This window comes from Pleurodeles waltl, chromosome 4_1 (assembly GCF_031143425.1).
Source record: "Pleurodeles waltl isolate 20211129_DDA chromosome 4_1, aPleWal1.hap1.20221129, whole genome shotgun sequence".
Classification (NCBI taxonomy): Eukaryota; Metazoa; Chordata; class Amphibia; order Caudata; family Salamandridae; genus Pleurodeles; species Pleurodeles waltl.
The window spans coordinates 603,080,366-603,098,805 of NC_090442.1; the positions used below are offsets into that span (position 1 = coordinate 603,080,366).

The 18,440-nt window shown below is 42.0% G+C and overlaps 1 protein-coding gene across 2 annotated transcripts in view; it reads left to right on the forward strand.

Annotated features, from left to right (window-relative positions):
- The window catches only part of GNPTAB (N-acetylglucosamine-1-phosphate transferase subunits alpha and beta), a 417,324-nt gene that overhangs the window by 197,940 nt on the left and 200,944 nt on the right, over positions 1-18,440 (forward strand). Inside the window, exons 8-10 of one of the 2 annotated variants that reach the window (XM_069229013.1) lie at positions 4,193-4,354; positions 7,921-8,100; positions 12,830-13,000. In XM_069229013.1, coding sequence (XP_069085114.1) covers positions 4,193-4,354; positions 7,921-8,100; positions 12,830-13,000 — 513 coding nt within the window. The remainder of the gene's footprint in view (positions 1-4,192; positions 4,355-7,920; positions 8,101-12,829; positions 13,001-18,440) is intronic. The other variant, XM_069229014.1, reaches the window with a different exon arrangement.

Below are 18,440 nucleotides of genomic sequence, written 5' to 3' on the forward strand. Positions count from 1 at the left end.
AACGTCATTTCCATTCCTGTCCGTGGAGCAGGGACCAAGCACTGATTGATTCACTTTAATCCGTGCCTGTCTGCTGCTCCAAACATGATTGAGGTACTATTTTGTTCTTTTTAACTTCCACTGCCCTGCAAACAGAAGGCTTGTCATGGGCAAAAAAGTTCCCAGTAGGACAAACAAAATTACAAAGTTTTATTTTTTATAGCTAACTTTATTTTGTTTTGGCAAGCCATCTTTTCTTACTTTCACTCATGTTTTCTTTTGTTTTTGCACGTGGACACTGATCTCAAAAGATGACTATTATCTAAATATTGCAAAGCGACATTGTTTCTTTATTATGTGTAATTTCTGTAATGATGCTTTAACACATAATCATGCAGTACACCCCAATCCACCCCACTCCAATTCACCCCACTACAATCCACCCCACCTCACCCCACACCAATCGACCACACTCTAAACTAAACCACTCACCCCAATTGACTCTAACCCACCCACACCAATCCTCCCAACCCACCCTTCGGCGGCTTCTTCGTTATGGCATTGCCCCTCCCTGCCAGCAGAGACAAAACTTGAAAAATATAATTATAATAAAACAGGTTTATTATCATTTTATATTTCTTCTTCGGTCCAGGTCTTGGGTTCAGGGTCATCACGGTGACAGGAATGGAGGAGGAGTGGTGGCACTGCTGCAAGTATGCATGTGGGTTTGGAAAGCCGTCTTAGGACGCCCAAATCGACATGCAAACTGAGATGCCTCCAACCCAGCTGTGTTGCCGGGTTAGATACAGCAGGCACAAGCTCCCAGTCCCCGTGGGAGCGCAAATCCATCCTGCTCAGGCCAATCCCGGCGCTTTAATCATGCTGCCAAAAGCATGAGAGCAGTGTCTGGATTGGCTATAGGGGAGTCTGGGAGCCTGTGCTGCAGTGGAGCCAGAGGAGACGAGTGGTGATGCAGCAGGTAAGTTATTTTTGGTTCTTTTTTGTTATTGTCTTACCTCCTCAACCACCGCCCAACACTTTTTCCTGACACCAGCCACTACTGAACCCACTACAATCTAATCTTCCCCACTCTAGTTAGCCCTGCTCCAATCTCAAACAATCTGCCCCACTTTACTCCAAGCCAAAAATATTCTGCCCTACTCCAATCTTTCCTACCCCAAACCATAACAATAGCCCCACTCCAATCCATCTCACCCCAATCCAATCCAAACCACCCCATTCCATCCCAATTCACCCCACTCCCATTTAGTCCACCCCACACCAACCCAATCCACCCCACTCCAAACCAGTGCACCCCACCCCTATCCAAACCACTCTATCGTCCCTAATACAAATTGCCCTTCTCCATTCTACCACGCTCCAGTCTGCCTCACTCCAATCCAAAACAATCTGTCCCACTCAAATCCCCCACTCCAATCCATTTCAATCTGCCCCACTCCAATGTGCCCCTGTTCAGTCTAAAACAATGTGCCCCACTCCAAACTGCCCCACTCCAATCCAAAACAATCTGGCCCCTTCCAATTCGCCCCACACCAATCCCCCACCCTATTTCAATCCACAACACTCCAATCAACTCCACCCCACTCCAGTCCACCCCAATATACTCCACTCTACCTTAATCCAGTCCACCACATCCCAGTTCAGACCACTGCACTCCAGTGCAGTTCATCCGGCCTACCCCACTCCAATCTAATCCACCCCATGCCAATCCATTCCACCCCAATCCACCCTGTCCCATCCCAGTTCAGTCCTCCCATTTCAATCCATTCACCCTATTTTAGTGCAATCCATGCAGCTCTAATTCACCCTATTCTAGCTCACCCTGCTCCAATCCACCCGCTTCAATCTACCCCAATCCATTCCAACACACCCCACTTAAATCCACTCCACCCCACTACATCCCACTGCAGCCCTCTGCAACCCATTTCAATCCACCTTACCCCATTCCAGTCCACCCTACTCCATTCCAGTCCACCATACTCATTCCAATCCACCACTCTTCTCTAGTCCACCCTACTCTATGCCACTCCAATCCACCCACCCGGTCCCAGTTCAGTCCACCCACTTCTGTTCACCCCACCCCACCCCATTCCAATCCACCCAACTCTAATCAAAGCCAATCCACCCCACTCCAATCCAGTCCACCCCACTCCAATCCAGTCCACCCCACTTCAGTCCAATCTACCCCACTCCAATTCAGTCCATCCCACTCCAGTCCAATCTAATCCACCTCCCTCTCATCCAAACCACCAATCCTATTCCAATCTAATCCACCCCAATTCAATCCCCCTTGCCCCATTTAAATTCCCCCCTCTCCATTTCAATCCACCTCACACCGATCCACCCCACTCCAGTCAATCCACCCTGCTCTACCCCAGTCCACTCTTCTCCAATCCAAACCACACCACTAGCTCAATCCACTCCAGCCCACTCCCCATATTCCACCCACTCCACTGTACGCCACTCTGTGCTATTGAACTCTAATCCCCTCTACTGAAATCTCAAGCCCTCTACTCCCCCTACTCCACTCTGCGACACTCTGAAAAATCCACTCTACAACACTTTACTCCCCCACTCTGACTGTCCATGGCACTAACTTGTAGCCATGCTGGACAGCAGCTCACTGGTGTAAAACATATAGCCAAAGCAATAGCTCTTATATAGGCTAGACCTATTGGCTTTGCCAGTGCTTGTTTTGATTGCCAGTGCTTGTTTTGATTGCCAGGGACGGTGGATGATTCTTAATTATAGATCTTTTCAAGTTGAGATGGTTAGCTGGAAAGCAAAGATTTAAAATGTACGACTTGGAAGAGATTATTCCATCCTTTTTCAATCAGTCGAACGAGGTGTGATGTGAAGGACTTTAAAGAATTTTAGGAATCCGTGACTGAACGTTATAGATAGCTGATCTTGTAGAGTGCCTATTACAAGAACTTTATTTCTCTGTACTTCCTATTTCAGCTTCGAAAATGGAGCAAATCTATTGAGAGCTAATGAGTCTGCAACTTTGTTGGTGAAAGCTTTTCATTGTAACTATTTTAGTCTTTGGCTTCCTTTGTTTGTTTTTTTTAAACCTCACTATTTTGGATTTGTCGATTAGTCTATTTTCACATTACTTTGTCCTTTTGACGTTAGCGGTTGGGCTAATGTTCTGTCAGCGTTCTTGTCTGCATCTTACCATTTCCACCACACACAATTTAATTGGCATTTATTTTCAGAAAACACCTGTAATTGTTCTTTCCCTATTTTTGAACCCCTCTTGCAGTTAGATCCCTGTTTTTTTCCCCTTGTTAGGATTATACTTTTTCTTCTCCCACAAGATCCTCCCTATGTATTGGTGCAGTATTTCTTACTAAATTATCTTCTAGCGAAGTATTAAATACACTTGTTGTGTGCTTTATCCCGCTGATACTTGCTTAATGCTATATGTACTTTCACTTCCTAGTTGAAACAGGGAGATTTGGGACTTGGGAACTGGGGTTGTGGACAAGGGAACAACAGATTATTCCTGGGCCAGGGAAGTCACTGGTGCGTCTAGATTAATACAGAAAAACACAGGGGCACCTGTTCAGGGGACTCCTACATCTGGAGTGAGAACTACAAACTACGGTTCACTGTTTCGCTCAGATCTTATGTTATTTATTAACTGGCTTCATTTTAATACTTTGTTCCTCTTTAATAAGCCAATCTCAACTCACAACTACTGCTACCAGTACACCACATTTCTACCCTCAGTATTTATCCCATACCCTCTTTCTTTCCCCCTTAACTCCTGCATTCTCCCGACCTCTCGGACGCACCCTCTCTTATATTCCTTAACTTTCCTGGCTCCTTTCTCCCTCCTGCCCTCACTTCCCACTGCTTGCCTCCCTTTACCCTCTTCCTCCTCTCGCCTTTTGACCGCCACCTTCTTCTTGCACCCCCCCCCCCTCGACTCTCCTTTTCCATCTGGTTATCCCTCCTCCACCCCAGACCCCCGGACTAAAACAGGCACTTCCCACAGGACCCTTCCCCAGAGCCAGAGTACCTGCAAATAAAGAGAGACTGGCCCATACACAGTAAACCCAAAGACCGGCTGATCATGGAAACACAGAGACAAACGACACACATACACTCACGAACTTCACAACTCTCTCCCTGACGAGGCAGTGCTTCTGTAAAGTGTTCTCTCATTATGCTTTCTTCCATGTAGCTGCAGTTGTATTCCGAAGCCAGCACAGCACTCCTTCAGCTCAACAACCCAAGGGGATTCCACGAACTGAGCCAACAGGCTAAAAAGAACATGACGATTGAAGGCAAGGAGCTAACCCTCAGTCCTGCATACTTACTCTGGGATCTGAGCTCTGTCAGCCAGGTACATGTTTTTTTTTTTTTTAACAAGACCCTAAATCCTCAAAGTGAACAATGCCAGTTTCATGATGACAGATAAAAAAGTCTGAAAAAATTACACCCAAATCAATGTCGTAAGGGCCCTAAGACCAACAGATATATAGAAAGTTCTTTATGATGTAAGAGGACCACATTAAGTGGCCATGTCTCTCATTAGACACTATAAGTGATCAGCATTTTAGTAGAAAGGAAAATTATATCCTAGGTGGAGTATACTGTTAACAGATGTGGACATACAACACTGGCACGCAATAAATATCCAGATGCATTAGTATATTAGTGTTACATTCTTACTAAACTTTTGATGTCAAGTATGTGATCCTTTTTAAATTGTATGAGAACAATTTTAAAGACTGTGAAAACAAAAATATATATATATATATTTATCTATATATATGTGTGTGTGTGTACAGAGATATCTTGTGATTGTACATTTAATGAGTACCTAATCCCCATTTTTTTTACATGGGCAGAATTGCCAGAAATCGTACTTTAACCCTTAAAACAATGTGAGCCTCCTTTATTTAAGGTCAATATCAATCATGCAGAACCCTGGTCCTTCATTTATTTGCATGCAAAAGGCCAATTTCCCTGATAATCTCCACTCATTTTCAATTCTTCGTCCCACCCTTGTAAAAATATGGGGAATAGGTACTCATTGAACAAAGAATCACAAGATATCTCTGTACATATATACATTTTGTTTTCACAGACTTTAATATTGTTCTCATAAAAATTAAAACAGACCATAGGACCACATACTTGACATCAAAAGTTTAGTAAGAAGGTAATTCTAATGCATCTGGATATTCTGTGCCAGTGTTGTATGTTCACGCCTAATAAGATTATGCTTCACCTAGGATATAATTTTCCTTTCAACTAAAATGCTGATCACTTGTAATCTCTAATAAGAGACACGGCCTCTTAATTTGGTCCTCTTACATCCTAAAGAGCCTTTCTATATATCTGTTGGTCTTAGGGCCCTTATGAAATCTACACTAATCTCTCTCCACCAAAATCCTTACTGCGTTGAGCACGCTTCAGAACTTGTATATGCCGGAGTACCTTTTCTTCTCCTCTCTCTCCTTTTCTCCTTTTTTTTTTTTTTTTTTTTTTTTAGTTTTTAAAAAAAATATTATTAAAGCATGCCCTCCTGGATTAAAGGTAAAATATAAAACATTTACTTATTGAATATGTGTAAACGTTTGCACACCATACTCTTTCAGCCTTGAGAACCCCCTGCCCTAGAGGCATGACACGCGGTGACATGGGTGGTGGTTGGTGTATACATACTCAGAGGTTTACTTCGGAAATTTAGCTCAGACTGAATTGCGACTACTCTGTTTCTGTTTTGTTAACAACTTTGGCACTATGTTGACCAATCTGCCATTTTTTAAGTGTGGTCTATTTTTATTTGATCCTGGAACATTTTATGTCAATTATTCAAGTGGTTTAAAGTTATAAGTGTGGAGTCCTTTGAAATGTTGGATAGGAAATCTCAGTGTTAACTGTTTGGGGACTGAAAAATCAACTTAACAGAATGGTACCAAATTTCAAATGCCCACAGAGGTCAGCATGCTTTTCTAAATGTAGTGAATTCTGTTAAGTACAGCTATTAACATTGTGAATACATTCTATATAAGCCTGAGCAAGATGTGTACAAAATAAAAGTGCAGACCTAGGAGGAAGGTAATTGGGCTGATGAAAATGAACAGTTTCTTACTCAGCCATTTGTTTTATTTTGCAGCCCCTTGGGAAATAAATCTAGAACGCGCGCTGCCAAAAGAATGTTGAGATTAGTAGGGAATATGCACTCATTTGCTGTGAAGTGTCTGCTTTTGGTGCAGAGAATCAAGAACTTTCATATTCCTCGAGTACTGAAAGATGCTAAGACGTTCTTTGGATGTCCTGGTGAGAGGGGCACCGCATTTTAAAAAGAACATTAGCATGAATCTAGCACACCCTCAGGAGTCCCAGTCCTGGGATAAAACGAGGGCGGTCTAAGCCATTTCTGTGTCTGCGACCAGTTACCAGCATACTGCTAAGGTTCCCTACGGTACCACACTCACAGTTCAAACACACAGGACATGTGGTTCCCGCTAAGCAGCGCTTCTGCTGTATTGGTCCTATAGGCAAAATAGTGGTACACAAGAGATGGTTACAGATCCGGCCCTCCTCCTTATGGAAAGAGATTAAAACTTTGCCACCATCGAACAACCACAGCAAACACGTTTTTTGAGGACAAATAACTTTCCACCTTTTTAGCACATCTGCCTAAAACTTTCACACAAGGTTATTAGCCACATTTCAAATATTTTGCTAAGGTACATGCAGCTTGGACAAGGAGGCAAGAGTTATAGGTTGGGTCCCAAAACATTTGTTTTCTATACACAATATACACGTTTTTTGCTCAGTTGATCAACAAAAAAGCAACCAGACAGAGTTAAGTCAAGCTTGTCACGATGGAGGCATATCTGGTTTGGTTTCAATGATCAGTAATTTTGAAGCATACCCATTTAAAAATGTACGAAATATCTGGGCTAAACCTAAAATGTGACAACCACCTGGATGTTATTGGCTGTTTAGGGAGATGATTATTTTTCTCTACAGCTGCTCGTGTAGATGAGTAATTTCTGCCATTACCAGATTCATGAACTACCTGTTGCTTCTTGAACCTTGCTGTAAACAACATTTTAGTTGAAACCATGTGGGTGTAAGAAGAACATATGACAACCCCAGGCATTTTAGGGCAAACTCTATATGGCTCGAAAAAACGAGTCCTCCAGTTTACGAACCATTTAACAACCACCTTGCAAAATTTCAGAACATGTATTTTTAGGGTACCAATAAATGAATTTCCTTACAAAATACCCATAATGCACAGAAACCTAAAATACTCTTAAAATGTACTAGTTATGGTAACCCTCAGCCAGCATGTCGTTCCCAGTTGCACTCTAATGAAAAAAGCATGAATTTGTGGAGGAAGTTTGTTGAAGGTTGTTCCACATGGTTTCTCTTGCAGCCCTAATGATCAGGTTGCCACAAAAACTACCTCTTATAGTTCTTCAGTGACATCAGCCACCCATACCAACTCACAAAATTGTTTTCATTAGTAAGGCTTCTTGAAATGTATTACTTCTGACTACTTCTACTTTGATATAAGGAGCTAACAGCTGAGATCTACTGAAAATGTCTAAATGTCTGAAATAAAAAACGTTTCCTTTTAGCAGAAAAAAGATAACATGAAAAGCCAATTAACTGTTGAAAAGTTTTAATTATGTGTTGTAGTTTATGTTGTCATCAGAACTCTTTAACAAACAAATGGTTTCAGTTGAGCAGCTCTGCCATTAAAAATATATCAGTGATTGCCCTTGGTTATAATGTTTGGGCTACTAGATTCCCAATACATGACAATGGTTTTCCCAGTTCTTACACAGTTCCTTGTCTGCGGTACCCTCTCCATTTTCACTGTTTGGCTACTATTGGCAGTTTGACTTTTAACCTTCTTACACCTTTTATACTTTTCATAAGTCTAAGAAGGATGAAGACATTTCACCAAGCCGATTTGAAGACAATGAAGAGCTGAGGTATTCCTTGAGGTCAATTGAGAGGCATGCTCCTTGGGTGCGACATATCTTCATTGTTACAAATGGGCAGATCCCATCCTGGCTTAATCTCGACAGCCCACGCGTTTCGGTCATAACCCATCAGGTAAGAATTGGAAAAGAAGAGACAAAGGAATAAAGATTAGACCATTTTATCAAGAATTGTCTTTTAAATATATGTGGCTTATTGCAAGATGTTTATTTGTATAACTCAGAGTAAAGATGATGCATAATGTTAGAAAATAGGTTTCTAGTTGGCAGAGGTATGCATCCTGGCCAAGTAGGGACCACAATCCTAGTCAGGGTAAGTTCGTTAAATACCATAAATTAGCCTGTACTCACCCTCAGGTAGATTGTCACAGAGCAGGCAGGCTTAATTTAGGAGGCAATGTGTAAAGTATTTGTGCCACAGGTAAAACAGTAACACAGTGAAAACACCACACAAAGACTCTACACCACGTTAGAAAAGTAGAATATATGTTTATGTGTAAAATAAGACCAAAATGACAAAAGTCCAATAAGTAGAAATCAAGATATGCATTTTTAAAGAATAAAATGTAGTATAGTGCTTGAAAGCATAAAGTGCCAACAAGGGCTATCTGGTTGGCCTAGACCAGGTGAAATCCAAAAGTTCAGGCATAATGTAATGGAACATGGGTTGGATACAGTCCCAGACAAGTCCTGCTGAAGTTTTACCATCTCAAAGTTGAGCCTAGAGTTCCTTGTGCTGGGAAGAAATTTGGCAGGAGGAATGAGAGCGTCACTGACGGCAGTCTGCAGGCACGAAGAGTTGGACAGGTGTCGTGGATGGGCAGACTGGAGTCTCGCGGTTATGTGCGGCAAAGCTTGCTGTGTGAAGAGAAGAAAATATGGCGGTTTTCACTAATTCTCTGTGTGTGAGCGGCACGGTTCAGATGCCAGTGGACCTGGTCGCCAAGAGCCCAAAAGCTTGATTTCAGGAGCCACAAAACCACTTTCAAGGACATAGGACTGAAGGGGTGCCTCTTGGGGGTCAGGAGCTGGTTGAAGACCGGTCCAGGACTTGTAGCAGATGTTTTGGAAGTCTTTTGTGCCCCTGAGACTTCAGACGAAAAGGAGGCAAGCCAGCATGCCCTTGGAGTCACTCTGGGTTCAAGGGAGATGGGGATAGTCCTTTCTCAGCAGGCAGCATATCAGAAAAGCAGTTCTTTCAGAGCTGCAGTCCAGAGTGGCAGTCCTTGTAGCAGCATAGTAGTCCTTCTTCCTGGCAGAGTTCTTCACAGGTCCAGCAGTGTACTAATTTGGTAGGGTCAAACGTCCTGTACTTCTACCCAGATGTGCCTTTGAAGTGGAGATGTTTTCAAAGTATGGTCTCTGAAGTGCACAGAGGTCTTTTCTTCCTGCCCTGGCTCAAGACTCACTACAGAGAGCTAAGCAGTCCACAGCAGACACTGTCTATTAGGTGTAAGTGTCAGCTCCTCCCTCCCATCCTGCCATGGATGACCTATCAACATGCAGATTGCCACCTAGTCACACCTACCCTTCCTTTGTATGAAACTCTTGAGAGAGAATGCTGGAAACCAGTTGTCACCTCACCCAAGCCATGTATGGGAGACAGACTGCAGGCACACAGGGCTAAGAGAAGGGAAATGTCAACTTTTTGAAAGTGGCATTTTCAAAATTGAAAACATAAATCCGACTTTACCATTAAAGAGGATATGTCACTACAATTCCATAGGTACTAAACATGATATGCCTAATCCTTCTCCACTAGGAATTACAGATTATTAAATGTAATAAGGAATTCTCAGTGTTAACCTATGAGAGGGGTAGACCTCAGAGTAGTGAAAAACGACTTTAGGAACTTTTCACCACCAGGACATGTAAAACTTAAAAGAACATGTCCCACCTTTTAGTTACATAGCACCCTGCCTTATGTGCCACAGAGTGCCTAGCTGAGGGGTGACTTATATGTAATAAAAGGAGAGTTTAAAGCTTGGCAAGGGGTTTTAAATGCCAAGTCGAAATGACAGTCAAACTGCACACACAGGCTCCGCAGTGACCGGCCTGAGACATGTTTAAAGGACTATATAAGTGGGTGGCCTAATCAGTGCTGCAGGCTCACTAGTAGCATTTAATTTACAGGCCCTGGGCACATATAGTGCACTTTGCTAGGGACTTAAGTAAATTAAATATGCCCATTGTGGATACACCAATATTTACCATGTTTGTAGGGAGAGAGCACATGCACTTTAGCACTGGTCAGCAGTGGTAAAGGGCCCAGAGTCCTAGGTCCAACAAAAAAGAATTAACAAAACATTGAGGGAAAAGGCAAAATGTTTGGGGTGACCCTTCATAGCAGGCCATTTTCCAACATATATATTGGAAAGACAGTTTTGTAAGTTTTGTGCCAGTTTGCTGTGGTCGTACACTGAGAGGCAGAACCTTGAAGCTTTTGCAGTTCAGAGGCACACTGCCCCATAAGAAAAGGGAAGATTTGAAAGTTGCTCAACAATCTTGGCAGGACAGGGGCACAGTGTGTGTTGCACTATAAACTAACTATACACAGTTTTCTACTTGAAGGTGTTTAAGTACTATTCTTCCTCAGATGCTGAATGTTGCAATATAGGTTTGTAGCAAAGAAATGTGAAAGAAAATAGAAAGGAAATTTGCTGGTAGGGAAAAAACAATTGAGGCCTGGTTGTGAATTGTTCATTTAAAGGAACTTAGGACCTGATTACGACCTTGGCGGATGGGGTACTTCGTCACAAACGTGACCGATATCCCGCCCACCGTTTACAAGTTCCATAGGATATAATAGCCCTTGTAATATAGCGGACGAGATATCCATCACGTTTGTGACAGAGTATCCCATCCTCCCAAGATCGTAATCAGACCCTTAGTTCTGAGGACCTTTTACATAAAGGAAGATTTGGAGGGAAATTGCGGGCAGAGGTCAGTGTTTTTGATGCTGTAAGCTGGATTGACAAGAAGGGAAAGTTGTGGTAGAGCTTAAGGTTTTCCTAATATGTGTGAAAAATTTGGATTTTTTTTATCAAATGTAGAAATGTTGTTAAAAATAGCTGTAGATGGCAAGTGGGATTCTTTATAATACACTATATCCCTCATTACGAGTGGCCTGGCTGAGAATGCGATGATTGCCTCTTACAGGTTTAGCCCTTGAACATTGACATAATGTACAGATTTTGGAGCATTCTTTACCAAAATCCGAATATACCTGATTTACTGGGCATTTTCCTCAGTATATTTCTGCATGCTTGACCTGCAGAAAGTTACTTGGAGAACATTTGGGGGATGTGTTAATTGATACAAAACTTGCTGTTCTGATTGCGAGAGAGTTCAGATCTTAGCCCTTACAAACCGGAGAAGAGGCTACAAAATTGCACTGAAAGTTCCAATATTGTGGCTATGTTTGACAGTTTTGTTTAGTAATATTATTCTTTCAGAATTCTCCACCTGCAAACACAGCCTGGCTTTGAGAACAAGAACATATTCATTTTTCAATCTTTTATCAATTATCCCCAAATATTTGCCTAGTATTTCCATGGTGCCAAATGCAGAATAAGGCAACCTCTTGACTTCCAGAAATACATGCACTTTTACTTTCTCCATGTCCGAAGCATTAATCTGAGCTCCTCGACCAGGATCGGCCTATTCAGAAGTGTGTAGTGAAGGGAAGGTCATTAAACAAGTTAAGTTTGCTGTGAACCTCGGCAGAATACATATGTTAAACGTCCCTGCTAACGGCACATATTATTTCAAATGTAGGTCATAGCCCTTCATGGCCTAGGCACAGGTGACTAATCTCACTGATTCACCATCATACCAAGAACTACTCCATCAAGGACTGCCCTCTGAGGACTCCTTATTACTGGTTTTGACTTCTCACGTGTGACGATTTACAGCAGGATTGAAAAACTCATTTGCAGAATCTGGCTGAACAGAGACAACTCTTTTTCCACGCTGTTAAGTTTGGCAGCGATCATGATGGCCTCATCAAGCCCCAGACAAAGTAACTCTTGCATAAGATCCTGCAAGACCTGGCGTTTCATTGGTCACTTTACTACTATTCTATTCCAGTCCACATGAACTCTGGTCATCATGAAGAGCTCTTTCTTCTAGGCCACAGCCCTTACTGTCCTCTCTTAGATTTGACCCCCTCAATCCCATCAAGGTAATACCCAATCCTTCCGATCCTCCAGGGCACTTGGTGCTCACATGCACTACTTTCACCACAGACCCCTTAAGTAATGCAGCTTTCCCTTCAGGGTAGTCGGAGAAGTCTTGCAGGCCCTTGTGCGTGATCATTATTACACTGTTACTCTTGGGAAGCCCCATTCCCAGGTTCTGCTTCTCATTTCTCTGTTTTTTCTGATTTGTGTCTAGTGCCAAGGCACCCGTACAGAGACAAATCGGTCTTGGCTCTAGGATGTTTTTTCCTGCTCCTTTGTTGGGATTGTGCTCCAATACCACAGCAGGTCAGCTCTTCACCTTCACCCTTCATGAGCGAGGTGGTCTTCAAAGAGTGGGGAGCAGTGGCCAGGCTGTAAACCACCGCTCTTCCACACCTCTCTTTTCTTGTTATCCCTGTATGAATCCGAGTTTTACCAAAATGGAAATTTCCAGAGTCAGTTCCTGAGGCCTATCTACAGTTAGTCTTGCATTTTCTTGGAGTCAGCGGTTTTCTTGTAGGAAATAACTAATATTTATGATTTAAAATATGCAATTTGATGTAACAATTATGCATTTATCATTTTAAAATAGCGTTTATTAGGATGACATTGTTCGTGTTTAAAAAAGGAACATGTTCTAAAAGTTCTGTTTATTGTGATCAGGATATTTTCCGGAATGTGAGCCACCTGCCAACCTTTAGCTCTCCTGCTATCGAGACTCACATTCACCGGATCCCCGGCCTGTCACAGAAGTTTATTTACATGAACGATGATGTCATGTTTGGGAAGGACGTTTGGCCAGATGATTTTTTCAGTCACTCCAAGGGTCAAAAGGTAATGTGCATTTATAACACAAAGTAATCTAGCGACTCTGGAAGATAACTTACTTGACTTAATGCCCAGTTTAGTTTAGTTTGCAACTTCTGATGGAAATAATGTGAAAAACAGCAGATGTTTTTAGTTAATGTGATTAAATTACTCTTATACTTTTAGATTAACACAAACCTGTAGCATTAGAGGACAGACTGTACGAAGTGCTGTTATTTGTAGCAGATGTGATTTATGTAAAACTGATAAAAGCAAGGAGAGCAGACGACAAACCACAGGGACAAATTTGTATTCACCTTATCCTTGCCTGAAAATCCTTCACCGCATTGGTGGCCACTGGGATCAGTCCCCCTGTTAGTTTCCAGAAGCTTCTATAGCCTTAGAACCCGCCGTACCAGGCTCTACCAGCTAGTAAAGGCATGCACGAGGGCCTTTAACAAGGGAGAGGGCCTTTAATAGCCGGTAGAGCCCGCTACGGCGGGTTCTAAGGCTATTAGAACATTCTGCCACTCAGGGCAGAATGTTCTATTAAATAAAACAAATTCCTCACGGAACCAGAGGGAATTAAAATCCCCTCGGGCTCCGTGAGGCTTTGTTCACAGCTGTTGCTGTGAACAAAGCGAACATTGGAATTTTGGCGCTGCGGGCTTTTACCGGCCAGTAAAAGCCAGCAGCACTCCATTGTTTTAAATGGAGCTGCTGACGTTCCAATGTTCTAATAATCCTTAGATGAAGTTTGACTTTCTTGACTACAAGAAATTAGAGAACTAGTAGAAATTTACGCTACTACCCGAACATTGCTCACTACATTTATAGTAATAAGAAACAAGGGCCAACCCACAACCCCTGAGAAGGTGTTAATGCGTATGGAAAAAAACAAAAACAGTGGTGGATTTGGGTTTACTTAGGTTTAATACTACTGGGCCATTTTAAGAAATGGTGAACAGGACCATCAAACCATAGGTGGCTGTGTCAAAGAGTGCAAAATTCCAGAAAGTAAGTATCAACATAGAATGATATCATTGAAACAAGGGACCCAAAACAAACAAAAAGTTGTAGTCATTACATAGATATGTTATAACGCATATATCACAGTCATACAGGGTACTATGTAAAGTCAACATAACTTAATTGGTGCAGTGTTCAAGTGTGCGATTTGTGTGCCAAAAATGTGGTGGATAACCTACTTAAGTAATACAGTGGCTGCAGAATTTTAGAGGTAGTAGAAAGGAAGAAGAGGACGGAATGGTATGGATACTAAATGAGAGAAAAAACAATACTAAAATAACCAACATTTTTGAAAACTTTCAAAGCAGGAGAGGGTTAGAGCATGTGTAAGCTTTCGTCTGTGTGTATGGAAAAATGCCTTGTGAAATCCGACAGACACTTCACCATACCTGACTGAAAGCACCTGTACCCAAATGTTAATCAGGAATCGCATTTATCAAGAGGGTCTAACATTCCCCCCGAACCTACGCAGCTGCTTATTGGTGGAAACATCAGTGGGATAACTAGTAGAATGTATGCCTGCAACTGCCTCTGAGGTCTGTCCTTGATACCACTGCTTTCTCTGCTTCTTGGAGGAGGCATAGGAAGGAGCTAGTGTGTTGAGAGGAGGACTTGGGTTTTCCAACCTTTCATTTCCCTCTTGAGGCAGATTATTTTTAATATTCTCATAACAAAAGGCATTGACGTTTCCTTATGTCACAGTGAACATGCACAAATGATTTCTTCTCATCATCTTAGCTAACTTTGGTCCTGCCTTTTACACAGTTTATTTGGTCCCTACATTAACATCCCCCACCTCCTGGCCCTGGATTTATGTTACATCTAGCCACTTAGTTCAAGGGATATGATTAAAGTTGGTCAGCCCAGCCGTGCTGGAGTGGAGTTCTAACAACCTTTAGTCAAGTGATCTATCAGCATGCTCTTTTGCTTCCAAAAGAGGCCCGAGCATGCCTCCTGTGCCTGACACAGGGGTGAAACCCACCCATATTCCTATATTTTTGTCTCGTCAACATGTCCTCTCAGTGCTACTCATCAACCTAAGCCATCAAAACAATGCCTAGACTTTGTTCTTACCTCACCCGCTCTGCCATCACTTGAAACATCCTCTACAAACAAAAACATTAGAAAGATCCATTTCTAATGTAATGCATGTACCAATCAATTAAAACATGCCAATGTGTATCTCACAGTCCTTTTTTTAATACATTTTAGTTTTTTTTTAAACTGTTTCGTGTTGGATTAAAATTTGTCTTCATTTTGTAGTGGATAATTTTGGTGTTTAATTTTTACAAGTTGATGTTTTCACCAGATTCTTAAGATTTGTGCGATGGTCTGTAAACAGGTAAAGACGTTGTTAGCATTCATGTCCATGCCACAAAACAAATGCAGTCTTTGGTGGATTCCTGAAAAGAAAAAACATTATTCAATATGTTTCTTTAGTGAACATGGGAATTGTTCATGTTCACATGAGGCAAGCGTAGTAGCACTTTATTATCCCTGTTTAGACACAGACTTATGTGTGACTAAGGACAGTCTACGCTTGTGGGACTATTTATGTTTCTTAGTCCGAGGAATTCCCTTGTTTTATATTTATATATATATATATGTATATATATATATGTATATATATATATATATGTATATATATATACAGATATATAGATATATACACACACACATATATAGATTTAATTTTTTTCACTTATTAAACCAAAGGTTACAGAGACGTTATAGTTAGGCTCAGTTTTTAAATGTACAAAACCATAGAAATTCACCTGTTGTAGTTCGAGTTATTTCAAGTGACTATAACTCGCGCCCCCACCATGCACAGTAATGTGATGAATAGTTTTACTGCAGATGTTACAGTGACATTATCAATTAGGTTATCAAACATGTCATCAGTGCTGTAATTTGTGGGATAATTAGGAGTGCATGGCAATAGCGTGAGTTATAGTTACTTGAAATAACTCTAACAGGTGAATTTCTATGGTTTTGTATTTAAAAAAACAGAGCCTAACTATAACGCCCCTGTGACCTTTGGTTTTTACAGTGAATTTCTACATTTTTTTAACTTAAAGTAATTTTTAGTACTATAAGTAATCCAACCACCACTGGGCACTGCCTTTGGCCATGCGCAGCAGTAATTGGCCACAGGGTCTGACCTGTGGCCAACCCCTATAGCCACCCATGCCTACACGGGCTTCGGCCATGCGCGGCAGTGGTTGGCCGCAGAGCCTGACTTGTGGCCAGGCCCTGAGGCCAACTCTTATAACAACCCAACCCCGCTCTGCGCACTGCCTTTTTTCCAGGGATCTGCAAGTCGGATGAAAAACAAACAATTGGGCAATTTTTGGCCCTAAATGTCCTATGGTGTCAGGTTACCTTTATCCTGACCCCTAATGCGTTTTTTCACTGCTAGTTTCCCACCCCCTGAGCCAAGAAAAGAAAGGGCCTTTTCTTTTCCCCGGGATTCATTGATCCAGATCTGCAGAGGAGCCGCGTCCATATACATCTATATATTTTTTGCCTTATATTCAAAACTACTGAACAGATTCGCACCAAACCACATAAGTGTCCTCTGCAAATCAGGATCTAGCTTCCTGCCAAATTCGGTGTAATTCTGTCCAGTGGTTTGGGCTGTAGACCTGTCTAAAGGTCCTATGGAAAAATGAATCGGGGAAAACGCGTTTTGGAACCCCCCTTTTTCTCAGGCCTCGCTTGACAGATCACCCCAAAACTTTTAAGAAAGCAGCTGAACTGACCAAAGTATAAGTTTAGAATTTTTTTAAAGATTCGTCAAGCTGCGCCAAAGTTATAGGCAAAACAAAAATGCTCCATCTAGGGAAACTATGTCCTAACTATAAGGTTACAGGGACGTTATATTTATGTTCTGAATTTACTCGTACTAAACCATAGCAATTCTGCAGTTATAGTTAGTTCTTTCAAGTAACTATAACCCACGCCCTAAAGTAACTATAACTGGTGCCTCCGCCATGCACAATAATTTTACTGCAGATGTTACAGTGACATCAATGATGTTATCAAAGATGTCAAAAGTGCTGTCATTTGTCATTTTTGGGGTAATTAACAGTGCATGGTGAGGGCGCGAGTTATAGTTACCTTAGGGCAGGAGTTATAGTTAGTTGAAAGAACTCGAACTATAACGTCTGAATTTCTATGGTTTTGTGCAAGTAAATTCAGAACATAACTATATTGTCCCTGTAACCTTAGGTTTCTTAAGTGAATTTCTAAGGTTTTTTTTAAATGCTATTTTCTAAATATAATGTCCCTGTAACCTTTGTTTTTTTTTCAGTGAATTGCCACGTTTGTTTAGAGCAAAGTCATTTTCATTAATGTACGTTAATCCAACCACTGCTGTGCACAGCCTTCGGCCGTGTGTGGCGACAGTTGGCCACAGGGCCTGGCCGCCATGCGCAGCAGGGGTTGGCTGCAGGGCCTGGCCTATGGCCTGGTCTAGCGGCCAACACTCTTGTATGCACCTAGACCCAAGCTGCGGTCTGTGAGTGGGTGCATGAGGGTGTGAATGGGTCTGTGAGAGAGTGCGTGCGGGTCTGAATGGGTCTGTGAGTGGTTCTGTGGGTCTGGGAGTGGGTGCGTGAGGGTGTGAGTTGGTCTGTGATGGTGCATGATGGTCTGAGTGGGTCTGTGAGTGGGTGCATCAGTGTCTGAGTGAGTCTGTGAGTGAGTGCGTCAGTGTCTGAGTGCATCTGTGAGTGGGTGCATGAGGGTCTGAGTGGGTCTGTGAGTGGGTGCATAAGTGCCTGAGTGGGTGCATGAATCTCTTAGTGCATGTATGAGTTAATGAATTAGTGTATGAATGAGTCTGAATTTTTTTTATTTTATCTTTTTTGTTTGGTTATTCGTGATTATTCTCGATTAATTGCGAATATCGCGCATGGTGAGGAAAAATCATTTTAAACCCATAATTTGAACCCCAAACACCCCTATTTCACACTCCTGTGGTCAGGGTACCTCCACCCTGAACAGTTATGCTACTTTTCATTTTGTTTTTCAGCCCCAGGGACCATTTTCTGTTACCTAAAATGGCAACTGCAAGTTTCTGTTCAGGTTGGAGCCAGCCAATTACAGTGCTTCTATTCGTGAAAATTTGCGAATATTCACAAATTATTCGCGATCACAGATGTACAAATTTGGATTTCCTTAAATATCTAAAAAACTACTGAATGGATTAACACCAAATAAGCGAAAGCGTAATCTGCGTACCAAAAGCTAGCTTTCTGCCAAATTTGTTGTAATTTCGTACAGTGGTTTGGGCTGTAGTCGTATCTAAAGGTCCAATGAGAATTAACATGTGAAACACAATCTTTTTGACCCTCCCATTTTCTCCCCTGCTTGAGGGATCATCCCCAAACTGTCCATGTGCAACAAGAATCACCGGGGCAATTTTTAAATAATT